General features: G+C 36.8%; 1 protein-coding gene across 2 annotated transcripts in view; it reads right to left on the bottom strand.

Annotated features, from left to right (window-relative positions):
• Positions 1-12,234: 12,234 nt before the first annotated feature.
• Positions 12,235-16,749, bottom strand: part of st6gal1 (ST6 beta-galactosamide alpha-2,6-sialyltranferase 1) — a 45,965-nt gene continuing 41,450 nt past the window's right edge. For both annotated transcript variants that reach the window (XM_038305062.1, XM_038305063.1), the window contains one exon: positions 12,235-12,908. In XM_038305062.1, the coding sequence (XP_038160990.1) occupies positions 12,643-12,908 (266 nt within the window). In that variant the 3' untranslated portion in view covers positions 12,235-12,642. The remainder of the gene's footprint in view (positions 12,909-16,749) is intronic.

The following is a 16,749-nucleotide window of genomic DNA, read 5'->3' as shown; positions in this document are numbered from 1 at the left end:
GACGTTAACTAGAATAGTTATTTCAACTAGTCAAAGTCATATGTAAGCCCACTGTAAATAATCATTCTTTATTATGGAAAAAAGAGGCATGCAATGATATGAAAAGGCCTTTGTCCCATCAGTTTTTTTTATCAGTTTTGTTTGTTTTGTCAATCTCATGAAACAGATCATTAAATACATTTTGATTTTGGATAAAGACAAGCTGAATGAATATGGAAAGCTGTTTCTGTATAAGACAATTCTTAGGTAAGAAAATCTTCCCAAACCAACTTTCCACTCTGTGAAAAAGCCATTGCCCTATAACCATGCCATACTAAGTAATAACATCTGAAATCAAGAGTTTTTGTGACCTCACAAACCACATTACCACTGAGGAATTTATTTTTATTTCATTTGCAGGCATGTTGTAATCCAACCAGTTTGGGGGTCATTTTGCATATGAATTACAGGTCATACAAATATGATTTTAAATCTGAAATTTTGTCCAGTTCACACTAGAACATTGGTATTTAGAATCATTTAGAGATGACCTGGCAGGGACTTAAGGTGGCTGGTATTTTTCCTGCAGGATGTTGTAGTGAAGCATACTCCAACCACCAGACTACATACTTGATGCTTGGCTGTCTGTTTCTTTTAGAATCGATGTAACTCCCATTTCAAAAAGGTCCACTTTTCTGTTATCATTCCAGAGTGTGTTGTCCAAGTCTTTCAGACCATCAGGATGGTTTTAATAAATTTCATATATGCTGTTTTTGTTCTTTAAAGACAGCAGCGGTTCTGGCCTTAGAAATATCGTATTGATGCTGACCCTGCTCTGTCTTTCTTGCTCTTGAGAGTTGAACTCCCTGAACCAAGGGAGGTCTTCAGAGTTTCAGATAATTATTTTACAATATTTTGGGTAATTGGTTCGGTTCAACACAACTGTATGCTAATTTTCCGGCTGTGGATAGGGCTCTCACTTCTACTGGGCTGACATCTAAAACTCTTACATGTGACTTGATAACCCGTTACACATTGGTGATTATAAATCTGTTTTTGTTTTTTTTTATGTTGTTTTATGAGTATGTTAAGCCTCCTGAATAGTTAAACCATTTTCATATCTGCAGGTCAGGTTATAGTCTGGCTGAGTTTCAGGGTAAACATTAAGTTAAATTTTACAAAAGAAAAACTTGTTTAATCAAAACCGATTCATGAATTAACAAGAGGGGCAGTTTTTCTTTCACAGATTACAGTGTTGGTTGGATAGATTTTCTCTGATAAGGAATAAAATCATTATTCTAGAACTTCTTTTATATTTACTTAGCTGATTTTGTTTTCAATGTCAAATTTGTTTGATGTTCTGAAACAGTGACATATGACCAAAAAGTAAAGGCAAAAGAAACCCATAGGTGGCTAATAGGGTTTTACACTAAGTTGTTTTTTATGATTATGGCTTACTGCTACTGAAAACTGAAAAGCCAATAAATATTATGCTATAATAAGCACCAACATGGGGAAGACTACCACTTGATTTGTGCTTGGCCAGCTAGACCATTGTTTTAGAAGCTGCAGTTATCAGTCCAAGAATGTTACCCGTATATATATGTATTTTTACACCAAAATACCAAGATTTTTCTGCATACTCAAAAGCACCAATAGTTTTACTCTTCTAGTTGTATGCTTCATGTTGGGATACATTTTTCCTTTCGCTTCTCATATCTTTTGCTCTTTCCCATCCTTTTGCAATGCCATCGTTTCTTCTTGGCAGAGGTTAAGCTCTGTTTCTGTCCTGCATCTTCCTGTATTTGAATTATTCTGGGAAAACTTGTGACATTATGTGTCAAAGTGCAGCTATATATGTGCATTTTTTGAGCTCTCAAGATGTATTCATCAGACTTGTTATTGATCATCCATTTTATTTAAGTCAGATTTGGTTTTATCCTACCAATTGCCAGATTCCAACTTCTTCTGTTAAAAGACTTCTGAGATGAAAGTCAACCCCTTATTAAGACTTCAAAACAGATAACAGTGTTTCTGAGTTTTAAATCAAACCCATCCAATCAGACCTCAGAGTTCAGTTATTAACAATATTTACCCCCCACCAAAAAATTTTCATATGGTTCATCTCATGACATCCAGCAACCAGATCTGGTCCTGATGCAGAGCAATAACATTACCACTGATGCCCTCTGGTGGCGTAAATGTGTTAAGGTCAGCAGACATAGCCCCCCTAAGCAGGGGTAACCAAATAAAAATCAGGTTTTCTGGTTTTCAGTTGGTCCTTATTCAGCTTTAAGTATTTGCTAGAAAACTTGCATTTAACATCAGTGTGACAGTCCACAATCTCATCTGAAACATTGTTATCTTGTACAGGAGCCAAGAATTTAAGAATAGACTAGATGTTACACATATTATTGGAAGAAATATAAAGAACTAAAATGTTCCCAGAAAAGCACAGAGGGATTACAGAAAATACGAATCAACATAACGTCATATATACAAACTGAAAAAAAAAAAAAAAAATCTGTGACGGTAAATATTTAAAACATAAACAATATTATCTGCAAGATGCAGATAACATATTGCGTTACATATTCTAATTAAATCCCATGTATCTATGAAATAGAAAAAAGAAAAAGAAAAAACTAATATAATGAAGTTTTAAGATATGTTTTAAAAAACAGAAATGTTCACATATCTTTTAATTACTTTTCAGGATTAAAGAGATTCTTCTTTGGAACCGTGTACTTGCTCTTGTTCCGGGCACTGAGGAAGTGGACTGACAGGTTTTTCAACCTCATCAGCTGTAGGTCATGTTTTTTCAAAGTACTCAGCTGATGTAAATCTGTTTCAGGTGAAACATGCAGCTCGCTGCTCCTTAAAATCCTCTGATCTACAGTGCAATGTTTCCACAGCCACTTCCGCATGATGCAGATGAGCTCTAACAAGTTGAGGACTATGCACAGAATGGAAGTACAGCCCATGAAGATGAGGAAGACCTTCTTCTCTGTAGGTTTGGATATATAGCAGTCCACAGTGTTGGGACAGGGTTCCTGACTGCACTGCAGCAGTATTGGCATCCCAAAGTCATTGTACAAGAAGTAAAAAGCCAGCAAGAAGCCCACTTCAAAGCCCATCGTAAGTCAACCCCTTATTAAGACTTAAAAACAGATGACAGTGTTTCTGAGTTTTAAATCAAACCCATCCAGTCAGACCTCAGAGTTCAGTTAATAACAATATTTACCCCCCACCGAAAAATGTTCATATGGTTCATCTCATGACATCCAGCAACCAGATCTGGTCCTGATGCAGAGCAATAACATTACCACTGATGCCCTCTGGTGGCGTAAATGTGTTAAGGTCAGCAGACACAGAATCCCTAAACGATAGAGGCAGCACTTAAATAGTTTGCATAAGGCTTAGTAAATCAATCCTGTAAAACATGTACTAGCTCTCATATATAAATTGATTATTACATCTGGATGCATTGACATTTGTACGCCCTGTTTACTAGACAGTTACCCAAAAGGATCACCGGTATCCATTTTAAACTTTTAGTACTTATAATTGTTCAACTTTCAGATTGATTGGTAAACAGCAGATAAATCTAAGATTTTATTAAATTATCCAAAACTCAATTATGCATTTAAAAATAGTACAGCAAAAACGAAATTAAACCATTGAAAGAAAGTGATTAAGGAACAGCCTACATGTTGCTCTAAATTTTTGCTGGACAGTAAAAAAGTGGCAATGAATACTGAAGAGGATCCCAATAAAACCCCAAGCTATCACTGTTACTGATGGGCTTGATGTCCGCGGCCTTTTTTGAATTGTTTTCCTTGATTTGGTGAAATATAAAATATATAAAAATATACTATCCCGAAGAGTGAGGAAAAAACATGCAAATCTTTGCTTTATGATTAAGAAGAGCCATAAATATAGTCGCAATATACTGAGAATAAATAACTGGACACAGACTTAGATTACAAGTAGTCTATATTTACACATCAGATGTTCATCTGTAACAGATGAAGGAAAATCAGAATCAGAAGTTGGAAGGATCTCCTTTTTTTACAGATCTTTCACCATAGAAACAGCAAAGGAAAGTGAAACAATGATGGTGACAAAGTTTTCCTCAATGCCAAACACAAAGCAAGCTTATTTTCCATTAAAGTTGCAACACTAGAGGAAAGAAAAAGACAGATAAAAATAAAGATTAAATTAATAATACCTCAATATTACATTTAAACCGACCAACCAACTCCCTAAGAAACCTAAAGTACGAAGTGAGAAAAAGTGACATACTGTAAGCTTCAGTTAATCAAGACAAGAAAAACTTCTGACAGATGCCAATTCTGGATGGAAGTGCAACTGCATAGGAAATAAACATTTCTGGTTTTGAAAAACTGACAAATTATGTGTTTAGTATCACAAAATAAAGCAATAAAAAAAAGGCTGATTCATCAAAAAATACTATTTTTGTTATTCATACTTAACGTAGAAGTTGGTATTTTTGAAAACAAAAAAAACAAGTCAACAATTAAACTGCAATGGCAGCTACATAGCTAGGAGGAGCGTGCTGGTGAGGCTTTGTACTTTTACTGGTAGCTGAAGTATTCACTTTTGATGATTTGTACCTTATTACAGTAGACAGTCACACCTCTGCAGGAGAAAATAAACTTTCTACATAGTTTAAATAGATAAAATGCAAGAGCATATTAACATTAGCTTGTATAGTTTGCAGTTCTCATTTGTAACTGGATCATGTCTAATTTGGATAGACTTATTACCCAATTCAAGTTTGAATTTCAGAAATAAATGAAGTGCATTCATAATTTTCATAATATTGAGGAAAATATAACATTTATATTATGTCAATTATGAAACTTGTATATGCTACAGTGGCAACAAAGGCTGGTAAAATCTAAATGAGTAGTAGTGGACAAATAAACAGAGGTGTAACAAATTTGATCAATAATTAATAAATAATTTATTCTCGTAATTTTACTTTTCACACACTTATTTGCTTTAGCTTAAACATATATAAAAGTATTTGTGAGATAGTTCTAAGCGAAGTGATCCGCTGTGATAATGTGCCTTAGAAGCAAAAGGCTCTTCTGTTTTAGATTACGATGGAAACAAAACATTCTCAATAGTACTCATCAGTTACCAAAAATTCTTTTAAAAAAGTAACGTTAAATGAGAATCCCATTTCCAGCCATAATTTTATTGCTTTCAGAGATAAACTTCCCATTCACAATATGGCAAACCACCTGAAATCTTACATCGATAGCTGCGTTTCCAGTGACCTTCAAATTACTCAAGTTGTAATAGTGGAAAAAACAAAAAAAAACAAAAACTAAAAATACCTAATGTTTTTTTGGGAATAATTTTTTTTGCTAGGATAAATGGGTTTTCATTCACATAACTGCTATGGAAACACGTTTCCCATGATGCAGGTGTGATTAACAACTACAGGCCTAAAAGACAAAGACCATTACAGGAAGTAGTAGGACGATGATTGCACAGCATACAGGTGCTGGTCATAAAATTAGAATATCATGAAAAAGTAGATTGATTTCAGTAATTCCATTTAAAAAGTGAAACTTGTATATTATATTCATACATTACATACAAACTCATATATTTCAGATGTTTATTTTGTTTAATTTTGATGATTACAAATGACAACAAATGAAAATCTCAAATTCATCATATCAGAAAATTAGAATATTACTGAAGACCAATAAAAACAAAGGATTTATAGAAATGTTGGCCAACTGAAAAGTATGAACATGAAAAGTATGAGCATGTACAGCACTCAGTATTTAGTTGGGCCTCCTTTGGCCTGTATTACTGCAGCAATGCGGCGTGGCATGGAGTCGATCAGTCTGTGGCACTGCTCAGGTGTTATGATAGCCCAGGTTGCTCTAATAGTGGCTTTTAGCTCTTCTGAATTGTTGGGTCTGGTGTATTGCATCTTCTTCTTCACAATACCCCATAGATTTTTTATGGGGTTAAGGTCAGGAGAGTTTGCTGGCCAATTAAGAACAGGGATACCATGGTCCTTCAACCAGGTACTGGTAGCTTTGGCACTGTGTGCAGGTGCCAAGTCCTGTTGGAAAATGAAATCTGCATCTCCAAAAAGTTGGTCAGCTGCAGGAAGCATGAAGTGCTCTAAAACTTCCTGGTATGTGGCTGCGTTGACCCTGGACCTCAGAAAACACAATGGACCAACACCAGCAGATGACATGGCACCCCAAACCATCACTGACTGTGGAAACTTTACACTGGACTTCAAGCAACGTGGATGAAGTGCCTCTCTTCTTTTCCTCCAGACTCTGGGACCTTGATTTCCAAAGGAAATGCAAAATTTACTTTCATCAGAGAACATGACTTTGGACCACTCACCAGCAGTCCAGTCCTGTTTCTCTTTAGCCCAGGCAAGACGCTTCTGACGCTGTCTGTGGTTCAAGAGTGGCTTGACACAAGGAATGCGACAGCAGAAACCCATGTCTTTCATACGTCTGTGTGTGGTGGTTCTTGAAGCACTCACTCCAGCTGCAGTCCACTCTTTGTGAATCTCCCCCACATTTTTGAATGGGTTTTGTTTCACAATCCTCTCCAGGGTGCGGTTATCTCTCTTGCTTGTACACTTTTTTCGACCACATCTTTTCCTTCCCTTCGCCTCTCTATTAATGTGCTTGGACACTGAGCTCTGTGAACAGCCAGCCTCTTTAGCGATGACCTTTTGTGTCTTGCCCTCCTTATGCAAGGTGTCGATGGTCGTCTTTTGGACAACTGTCAAGTCAGCAGTCTTCCCCATGATTGTGTAGCCTATAGAACTAGACTGAAAGACCATTTAAAGGCTTTTGCAGGTGGTTTGAGTTAATTAGCTGATTAGAGTGTGGCACCAGGGGCCATCAATTTTGAACCTTTTCACAATATTCTAATTTTCTGATATGATGAATTTGAGATTTTCATTTGTTGTCATTTGTAATCATCAAAATTAAACAAAATAAACATCTGAAATATATGAGTTTGTATGTAATGTATGAATATAATATACAAGTTTCACTTTTTAAATGGAATTACTGAAATCAATCTACTTTTTCATGATATTCTAATTTTATGACCAACACCTGTATTTAGGTTTGGAGGCAACATGTTTTTTTTTTACATTTAGTATGCTATAGGAGTAGCATCTCTGTGAAATTGGCAACTAAAATTTCCCATAAAAACGGCATCCATAGCTGCTCCCAATTAAGAGGGACTTATTCCAACACCTAAATAATACCTCGACAAACTGTTCTGTTCCTCTACCAATAATCAGTCATCAGAGAAGACTAATGGATGATGATGATGAGCACAAGTGCTTTGGCTAAATTATGAATACATCTCACTTGTTTGCACATCTATTTTCTTTATCTATTTTTTTTAATGATGCATCTTGTGAAAAAAATGCATTCTTGTGCAACTTTAATTACATTTCATATTTAATAGTGACAGCTGGAGAAAGGCACCAGCGCCCTTGCGACCCAAACTGGGATTAAGCATGACAGAAAATGGATGGATTTCATAGAACCACAATTGCAAAAATTTTCTTTTTTTCTATATTAGTTGAATGAAAGTTGCGCGCAAATTTATGGAAACACATCCAATGATGCAAGACAAGTCGAACAATCTGATGAATCCATCAGAAGGCAGGTTTTTAAAGAAGCCGTTTCATCTTCTTATCTAAATGACATGTTACTCTACAAAGACATATTTAAAGGTGTTAATATTTTTTCACATTTACAGAAAAAAAATAGCTACTTAGTTTTTTAAAACTATTGTGTGCTTGCCTCTCCTTTTTTTTTAACACAGTGTGGTTTATTTTATTTTGGTGTTTGAAGCCCAAAGAGTTCCACAGTTTCTTAATGTCTGTTTCCATGCCAACAGATACCTGAAAAAACTATATTCTGCGTAAACTGATGTACAGTTACATAATTTGTTTTTCCTTTATCCTGTACCTAGGCAACTTCAGAGAAAAGTTTCACACATTTGCAAACATGCATATGCATAATAAATAGGAGAAAGGATGCCTGGTTGGTTCTTTACTCTGAAAAAGAAAAGCCATGCATAGGTTAACAAATAGACGTTTAAGCTACTATCAAAAATTTTAGTAATTTCAATAAACTGAGTTTAAAGTAGTGCTGTGGATGCTTAATTACAAAAAAAAGATATTCAAACTGTTTTGGCTCTCCCCTGCAAACATCACCATCTCCAATCTTTCAAACAATATATTTGTCAAATAATACTTGAGAATCTATCTCAACAGAGATAGATAGAAACAGAGTTTTACAGTTTTAAAAATTTTGAGTTAAACTCTGACTGCCTAAATGTAGGCAGTGTAAGATGTTCCCCTATAGTTCATGTGCTATAAATGTACCATCCAGGCAATGAGTCATTTTAAACAGTAGCCTTTTACAGCTGCTGTTATCTTATCTAAAACATATGCAATGCTTCTCTAAATTCAGATCATTACTGACTTTAAGGTAATGATTATAATCACTCTTCATGAACATCTATCAACATTTACAAGTTTATTTGCTGAAAAATGTTCTAAATTGCAGGGAACTAACTTATAAGCATAAGCTCATATTTGCAGAATTATTTTAAGAAATGTTTGCTAGAGTGCCCTACTTTGACACACCCAGGGTCTATTAACTGAGTGATCATGATGGAGTACAGAAGGTAACATCTGATGTTGTATTGACAAATGTCAAGTGCAAAGGAACTCAGTGGATATCCAAAAAGGAGAATTGTCTAAATTAGTCTGGAGTTCTTTCCAAACCATTGCAGATTCTAAGATCATAAGGTCAGAAATTGCACCCAAGTTGAAAATATCCAGAAGCTTTTTTTTAGAAGACTAAAGCTGTCCACATTAAAAAAAAAAGAGATGTTAGAAGCTTTTGGAACAGTTTCTAACTGCAGTTAATCTACTTTTACAATTGTAGCCATTATACCCGTTTATGGCTCCAAAAGCTTGTTTTGAAAGGTATTTAACTCAGCATCAGCAATGTTGAATTTACAATTTGGATGCAGAAACGGTTAAATGACCAGTTATTTGGTCAAAAAAACAATTACCACTGTTGTGTATAAAGTGATCATACCACTCACTATGAAAACACAACACCAGGCCCTATGAAAGCCCAATTTGTTCAGAGTATGAGTAAATGGAACTTCAACAAAAAGATTATTTTCTTTACCAAGGACAATACAATAAACTTGCAGATTGGAAAATACTGAGTGTAAATACAGAATTTTGACATGTTTTTTTTCCAATGGATGGCCAAAAAACTTATATAGCTAAAGAAAGTACAAAATACAGAATCCAGTGCTACAATAGATTCTTTAGTAGTTCAATTTAGTATTAATAGCTGCACTAAGCCAAACAGTGCATTGAGACCAAACCAAAAATCACTGAACACCACAGGGAGTTCATCGCTCTACATTTCAGTTGCACAGCGTTTACAACTTTAAGCGCAGTTTCTGTAAAAAGTTACATAAACCCTTTGGAAATTTGTATTATTTAGATATGAATAGCAAAGACATAGGGCCGGATCTATCAAAGGTTTGCATGTATAAAAACGTGAGCTATTTCACTGCGCACGCTAAAAAATTTACAAACTGATCTATCAACAGCGTGCTAAAAGGATTTGGTCTTTAAAACGTGCTAAATAGCGCCTCTTATCCATTTAGTACTTTTTCTGCAATGAATATGCAATATGGGGCATTTACACGCAAAAGTGCGTCTTGTGGGAGGAGAACATGTAAATATATTAATTTAGCACTCGCAAAGTGATTTATTAAACCTGAAAGCAATTTTGCTAACGGTATCTGACTCTATATTTAACACGTTTCAAAAGAAGGTGCAAATGGTCTGTATGCGTAATTGCGCACACATGGCAGCGGTTATTGTCGCAAGAAGGAGAAATCGAAATGAAGCAAGGAGACGCAGAGAACGCATTTTTTCACTCCGTGTGAATATTTTTGGAATAAACGAGGAAACAATCATCAAAACATGTCGTTTATCCAGCATTGCCATTTTGGAGCTGGTGGGGGAACTCCGAATGGATTTGGAGCAAGCCACAAGGAGGACCCACGCAATACCAGATATCACAAAACTCCTTGCAACGTTGCACTTTTTTGCATCTGGGTCATTCCAGTGTACGGTTGCAGCGAGAGCTGGGATCTCCCAATCTCAGAAGTGCTGTCCGACCGGGTCGGGGTTCTCCCCCTGCGCCTGTGGAGCAACATGCCAATGCTGCGGGGATGCGTAATCTCATCCACAGTCACTTCTTGTGAGCCATTTGGTATGTGCATTTTTCTACAGGCCAATAAAAAACACCTGTTTTTTTTGTTTGTTTGTTTTTTTTTTTTTTTTTACTGCAGTGCAGTAGAAATTCAGCCACATACCGCCTTAGGGAATAAAGGTTGCCAAAGTTTTTTTCTTTATATACATATAAATAAATATATAATGGGTGTCACTGTAAGATTTAAATTTCTTAATGCACTAGTTTGTAGAAACTACAAACTACTTTGCCGCAAACCACAAAACGCGCAAAACCATCATTTAAATAGGGCGTCTCCAACAGTTTTGCACCTGCCACCAGTTACGCAATCACTCTTGTTAAATCACCCGCAAACCATGGTTCAGCCCCTCGCGCAAAATTCCAGTTTGCGAGCGCAAATTACTGCACGCAAAATTGGATCTTGATAAATCCGGCCCATAGAGAGTATCCTCCTGGGTTTGTTGTGTAAATACTTGAGAATGCCACCAAGCAGTTTGATACAGGACAAAAGAAGAACATTGGTACATTTTACATATATGTTGACATGCATTGTGTTGGAGTTTTTTGGCTTCTTAACCAGCCTCACTACCTCAAACAGACACAATTTCAGACACAAATATAACCAAAGAAACACGATTTAGATGCCAGAAGAGATTTGCGTAGATTGAGATTTTTGGGTGTTTCTGCCATAGGTTTTGAATGCTACCATGATGCAGAGGACTGAGAACAAAACTGAACTAAAATAGTTTCTGATCTTCTACCAGCAGTCATGAGATGGTAGAATAGGGATCAATGAGCCGAAAGATAACATCAGATTTTGCAGCTGATATTGATCAGCTTGTGTATAGTTCTCCAAAACAATTCAATCTTAGATTTGTTGATATTATAAATTGATGAGGTTTACATAGCGCTTCTCTAGTCATAATGACCACACAATGCGCTTTATACTAGACACCTACCCATTTACATACATCAATATGCAGATCATTATCTTTGATCTTTGCAGTTTACATCAATATGCAATGTGGAAGTTGGAATTGAACCCATAACTCTCAAACTGTGCAACTGTGCCTCTACTCACTGAGCGACAGTAACATTAGCTACTTTAAATCCAAAGAACCTCAAACAACTAGTCACGGTTACTGGTTTATTGGCATGTGCAGAACTCCGAGGTATTGGGCGAGATGTGCAGCACCCTGATGGGGGCTGGTAATACTAGCTTGGTCATCCAAGAATTTTTAAACAGGAAAAAGCTGGCTGGTCCCATCCCAAGACAATTACATCACACTCAAAGTTAAGTCAAGGCTGTAAATTGAACCAACTGATGGCACTGAATCAGATGTTGGCAGTGAAGAACATTCCTTTGCTGTTAATTGACGGCAGAAGAACGCTAATTAATCAGAAAACAGAAAGCAATCCTTGAAGGAAAATTGGAAGAGCATTATCCAAAAGGTGCTGAACCAGAAGCGCCCTGATTATTAACATAGTAGATAAAAAAGAAAAGTGAAAGTTTTGAATTACATATTTATCTTTCCTAGGTGTAAACAGCACCTCACAGTTTAGTCTGGTAAGTAGGATTTAGTTTAGGAAAAGAAAATCCCAAATTTCTGTATTTCCATCAGGGTTTGTGTCTCATGGTTAGGACAACGTAAAGTATTAACCCTTTCAACAAACATGACATCAGAAAACTGCGGGAAATTAGGTTTTAACATCAGCAAAGGGAGGGAGTCAATTCAAGGATTATCTTGTTGATTTTAACATTTACAGTCTATAAATAATCACTTATGATTCTGAAAATGTTCTACCTTGGTTTATAAAAAAAAAAAAACTATTTACACACTTGAAGTATTGGAGCAAACTAAAACACAAAAGGCTTATAAGTTCATGTTTTTTTTTTTATGATCCACCCTCCACTGTCTTATGCAGTAGTAACAGATTTAGTTATGACAATGTGGGTCATTTTGGTCTCAAGGACACACGGTCTAATGATTTTAAAAAGCAAAACCTGTTTTTAGAGTTAATCGATTTTTGTTTGTTTGACTCTTTAAAGTTATTTAATATCCGTGCTACTTGAGCCAATATCAGTATTATCAAGTATTTTTAAAATTTTGGGATCTTGATTGTATAGAGTGTTAATGTACTGTTTGATACAGATTTATAACATAACTTGCACAATTACATGTGCAAATTTCACTACAGTCTTTTTTAATAGTGATTTCTGATCAATGAAGGACATTCTTTAAAGAAAACCAGTAAATGGAAGGGCTTCATGCGTCTGTCCTCACTCATCATGCAGGTTCAGGTTCCAGCTTTGCATCGTGTACGTTCAGCGCTCCCTCACCACTCCAGTGGTACAGTTCAGGGACCTGAACCCAGGAAGCGTGACGCGTCCATGGACGTATATATCTTGATCCGAGCCCTGGTTCATACGTTTGACCAGATTTTTCTCGTACAAGAGTGGGTGATAAGCACCGAGCGTGCAGGCGGCGTCGTAGAAACGCTGGTAGTAGTGACAGAGCTCCGTCTTCCTGCGGGATGGCAGGAACTCGTAGACATGCACCACTTCGCACAGGGACATCATCAGGACTGTGCCTGCACAGGAAAGGACATTTTATTTTTTTTGGATTCCTTATTGGGGCAAAAAAACAAAAGTATCTTGCGATTTGTTTACCCTGAACAAAAAATAAACCACACATTGCCTAACCCTCTTACGGTACGTTCACACTGCATACTGTGGAGGCGGGGATTTCCATGAGCCCCTCAGGTAGTCCACCGCTGAGCTTTTCAGATGCACAGTGTTTACACTCTGGACACTATCATCAAATAGTAGTTAAAGCAGACACCCCACTGACGTGAAGTGGACGAAAATAGGCTGAAAGGTTATTGCTTCTTTAGTGCAGGTTTGTGCATTTTAGATGATAATTTTTAAAAATGGAAAAAAAACAAACAAAAAAAAACAGAAATAAAGATAATGAGTGTTACTGTTGTTTCAGAGATATAATTTTTAAGGTCATGCAGAAGTCCACTATCCCTCCATTAAGCACAGAATGAAACTGAATTAAATTTATTTATCCTACTTTTTCAGTGCTGCTTAATTTGTGCAGTTAAAACTGTTGTTTGTGCTGATTTGGTTTTTAAGATGGAATCAGTGATGATGTCACCATCCCAGCAGACGTTAGTGCTGCGCTCGTTCCTGATGTGCGTAGAGTTATTGCATAACGTCACAAGTCATTCTTGAGCTAGTATTGAATAAACAGTTGGCATGTTTACCTTATTTAGCAGCTGGAATAATTGTTTACTATTTAGTAAATCCCCAGCGTCCCAGAGCCTTCGCTTTGGACCTACCATTACTCCTGGCAATCCCATGTCATTTCCTATCGAGGTATCGCTGTCTGTCGGCTTTTCACAATAAAAGCACAGGTGAAACTTATCATGCTAAATTATTCTTTATGAACAACTTTTGAATCGCTTTGGAAAGTCTACCCTTGTTTCGAAAAGCCCCAAATGCTCTGAAAAAGCCCACCTTTATTTCATCCAGAGCTGCTTCTAGATGATGGTCTGATTCGGTGGGAATTCCTTGTTGATCTGCACCCTCAGAAAGCACCGACGCTTGACAGTGTGCAGCTACAGACTGGGGTCTGTGCTGGAGGAGAGTCAGGATGACAAGCATTGCTTCTAGAGCTAAAATAAAACAGCTTATTTTAAAAGCCACTTAAATATGTATTGTTTCTACCTGTTATCATTATTTATCTCTGTTTTCAATTTTAAGTGAAAAAGACTTCATCTATAACCAATCCCTGATTGGCTGCTGTGTCTTGATTTCGCAGAACAGTTCAGCTCATTTCAACTTCAGCGATCACTGCTCCTCTCTCTCCATTTGGTGCAACACCTTAGCTCTATCCATTAGCACAAGGTCAGAGCGGAGCAGTGAACGCTCTCACCGCTGCCCACCTCACCACCCTTCCCTGCGCGGTTTGTATAGGAATTCTATGTAAATCCACCGCAGTCACAGCAGCCACCTCCTCTGGTCTAAACGCAACATTAATCTGAAACAGATCTATGACACATTTCCTTTACATAAACACATTAGGTGCCAATTCAAAAAGAACTGCAGAAGTTTCAAGTATTTGGTAAAGACAGAGTTGATATGCTTTGTGGAGTAGATATAATTTTCTGGAATCCTGCATTGATCATGGTCAAAATCACTGCTTCTTTCTTTATTGTGGCCCCGCTGCAGTAAGTAAATAGTTTGTTTACAATGATGAGTAAGAAGCAGTAAAAATATTAAAGCTTTAAAAAATATATATTTTCACAATGCGCTGCGGAGAATTATATTGGAATCGATCAGCGGTCCCCAACCTATTTTGCACCACCGACTGCTATATGTCAGACAATATTTTCACAGACCGGCCGGGGGTGGGGTGGGGTATTGGTTTTGGGGGGGATTTTTACAATCAATTAAAAAGATACGACTGGCATAAAATCAAATACAAACAGCATAAAAATAAAACAACAAGCCGGTCCCATCTAGGCGTAATCGGAGAGGATGACAGACAAAGTGTGCCCCTGATGTCCATTCTGCTCTGTAGCTTTGTTTTGGTCGCTGTAACCGCAGAAAATCCCACTTCACAAAGATAGGATGTTATAGATAGGATGAGTCTTGAACTGAATTAACCTCTATCAAGAGGCAAAGATGCACCGACTGACCGCATTTTTTTTTATATTTTTCAAAGTAGAACATCACTCAGACTCTGATCACCGAAAAAATAAATAAAAAATAATATATATATATATATATATATATATATATATATATATATATATATATATATATATACATATACACACACATACACATATACACACATATACATACATACATACTTTTTTCTATGCTGCCCGGTATCAAATGACCCACGGACCGGTACTGGTCCGCGGCCCGGTGGTTGGGGACAGCTGGAATAGATGATGTCTACTATTTAGCTTTGAAGCCAATATCGAAAATACTGATAGTATGATAATATTGTGCATGCCTACCATTTGAAATCGTCATAAAATTACACAAACCATGGACAGCTGTTGCTTCACACTGGCGTTCGCTGGCTGTCACATGGAAAAACACTTTTTTTTGTAGTAACATTGGCATCCTCTTGCTGAGGTGTTTGAGAACGCCTGGTATGCCTGGCTTTTCTCCCTGATGTGTTTGTCAAACCTAATGAGCTCAACCTATTAGGAAGGGGAAGGAGTCACACATCCCCAAATCGAATGAGAAAAGTTAAAAGATTCACTAAAAGCTCAAACTCAGAGAGGCAAAGCAATGAGGGAGGTGAGAGCATTACTTGATACCCCTCTTGCTACCACTGATGTTGCCAGGGGTCCACTCATCAAACCTTTGAAAGCACATCTGTCCAGCCTCTGCACTAATTTCCCCTCAGCATTTTCAGTAAAGTAAAGTGGGAAAGACTATTTATTGTGAGTGAAAATAGCAACAACCTTCCCGTAGAGTGCCACAAAGGTATCTGATGGATTTATCATTTTGAATTTTGGTGTATTGTAGAGAAGGAATATCTCACTGCTTGAATCTTTACATTTTGGTTCTACTTAACATGGTGAGGTAACCTTCTTAGCTTTGACACGGCTCAAAACCAAGCAGAGGAACATACTGGATGTGGAGAGAAGCCTGATAACAGCTGTTTCCACACCGAGTCCATCAGAGCTCATCAAACACAAGCAAGCTCAGCTGTATGATGAAACCAAAGTAAAACAGATAATATATCTGATTATTACTACTGTTCAGTGTTAATTTCCTGATATATCGAGTTTAAATGCGTTTATATGGGACCTATAATACTGTTTAAGTTGAGAATAATAAAATAAAGGAATAATATTTGCTAGAAGGGGAATAAATAAAATTATTTTCATTTCAAACAATTAGTTGTTGTATATTCTTCTTTTGGAGGATCCTCAACACCTCATTGATTGACTGAGGGGATGCGTACACATGGTATGGTAAACTGGCTAAAAGGATAGTCATGTTAAAAAAAGGTTGGAAACCACTGCTCTACATTATGGGTCACTTAGAAGGAATTAGGTATTCTGATAGAAACAAGTTAAGGTTTAAATCTTTGTAAGATAGCGGCCCTGTAAATGCCTGCAACTAGTGTTTAAAGGACTCTGGATCGTACTGTCCCAGGCTTTTGTAGTGCATCAATAAATGGACTTAAGTTTGCTTGTCATTTGCCATAGCTTAAAGGCTATGAACATTTTGGTAAGAAAAGAAAACAACTTATTATTGTATCCCATAAACAGTAACACTTTCAGATTCACCTTCGTACGGATCAGAAGCAAAGCCAGTATCTGGAATAAACTTCACAATTTCAGAAATCTCAATCTTTTTCCTGAAGACCAGCCCACAAAGTTCACTCCTAGTTTA

This window comes from Cyprinodon tularosa, unplaced genomic scaffold (assembly GCF_016077235.1).
Source record: "Cyprinodon tularosa strain WSP-4 unplaced genomic scaffold, ASM1607723v1 ctg550, whole genome shotgun sequence".
NCBI classification, from domain to species: domain Eukaryota; kingdom Metazoa; phylum Chordata; class Actinopteri; order Cyprinodontiformes; family Cyprinodontidae; genus Cyprinodon; species Cyprinodon tularosa.
The sequence above is the reverse complement of the archived record's forward strand: the minus strand, read 5'-3'. Positions and strand labels throughout refer to the sequence as shown.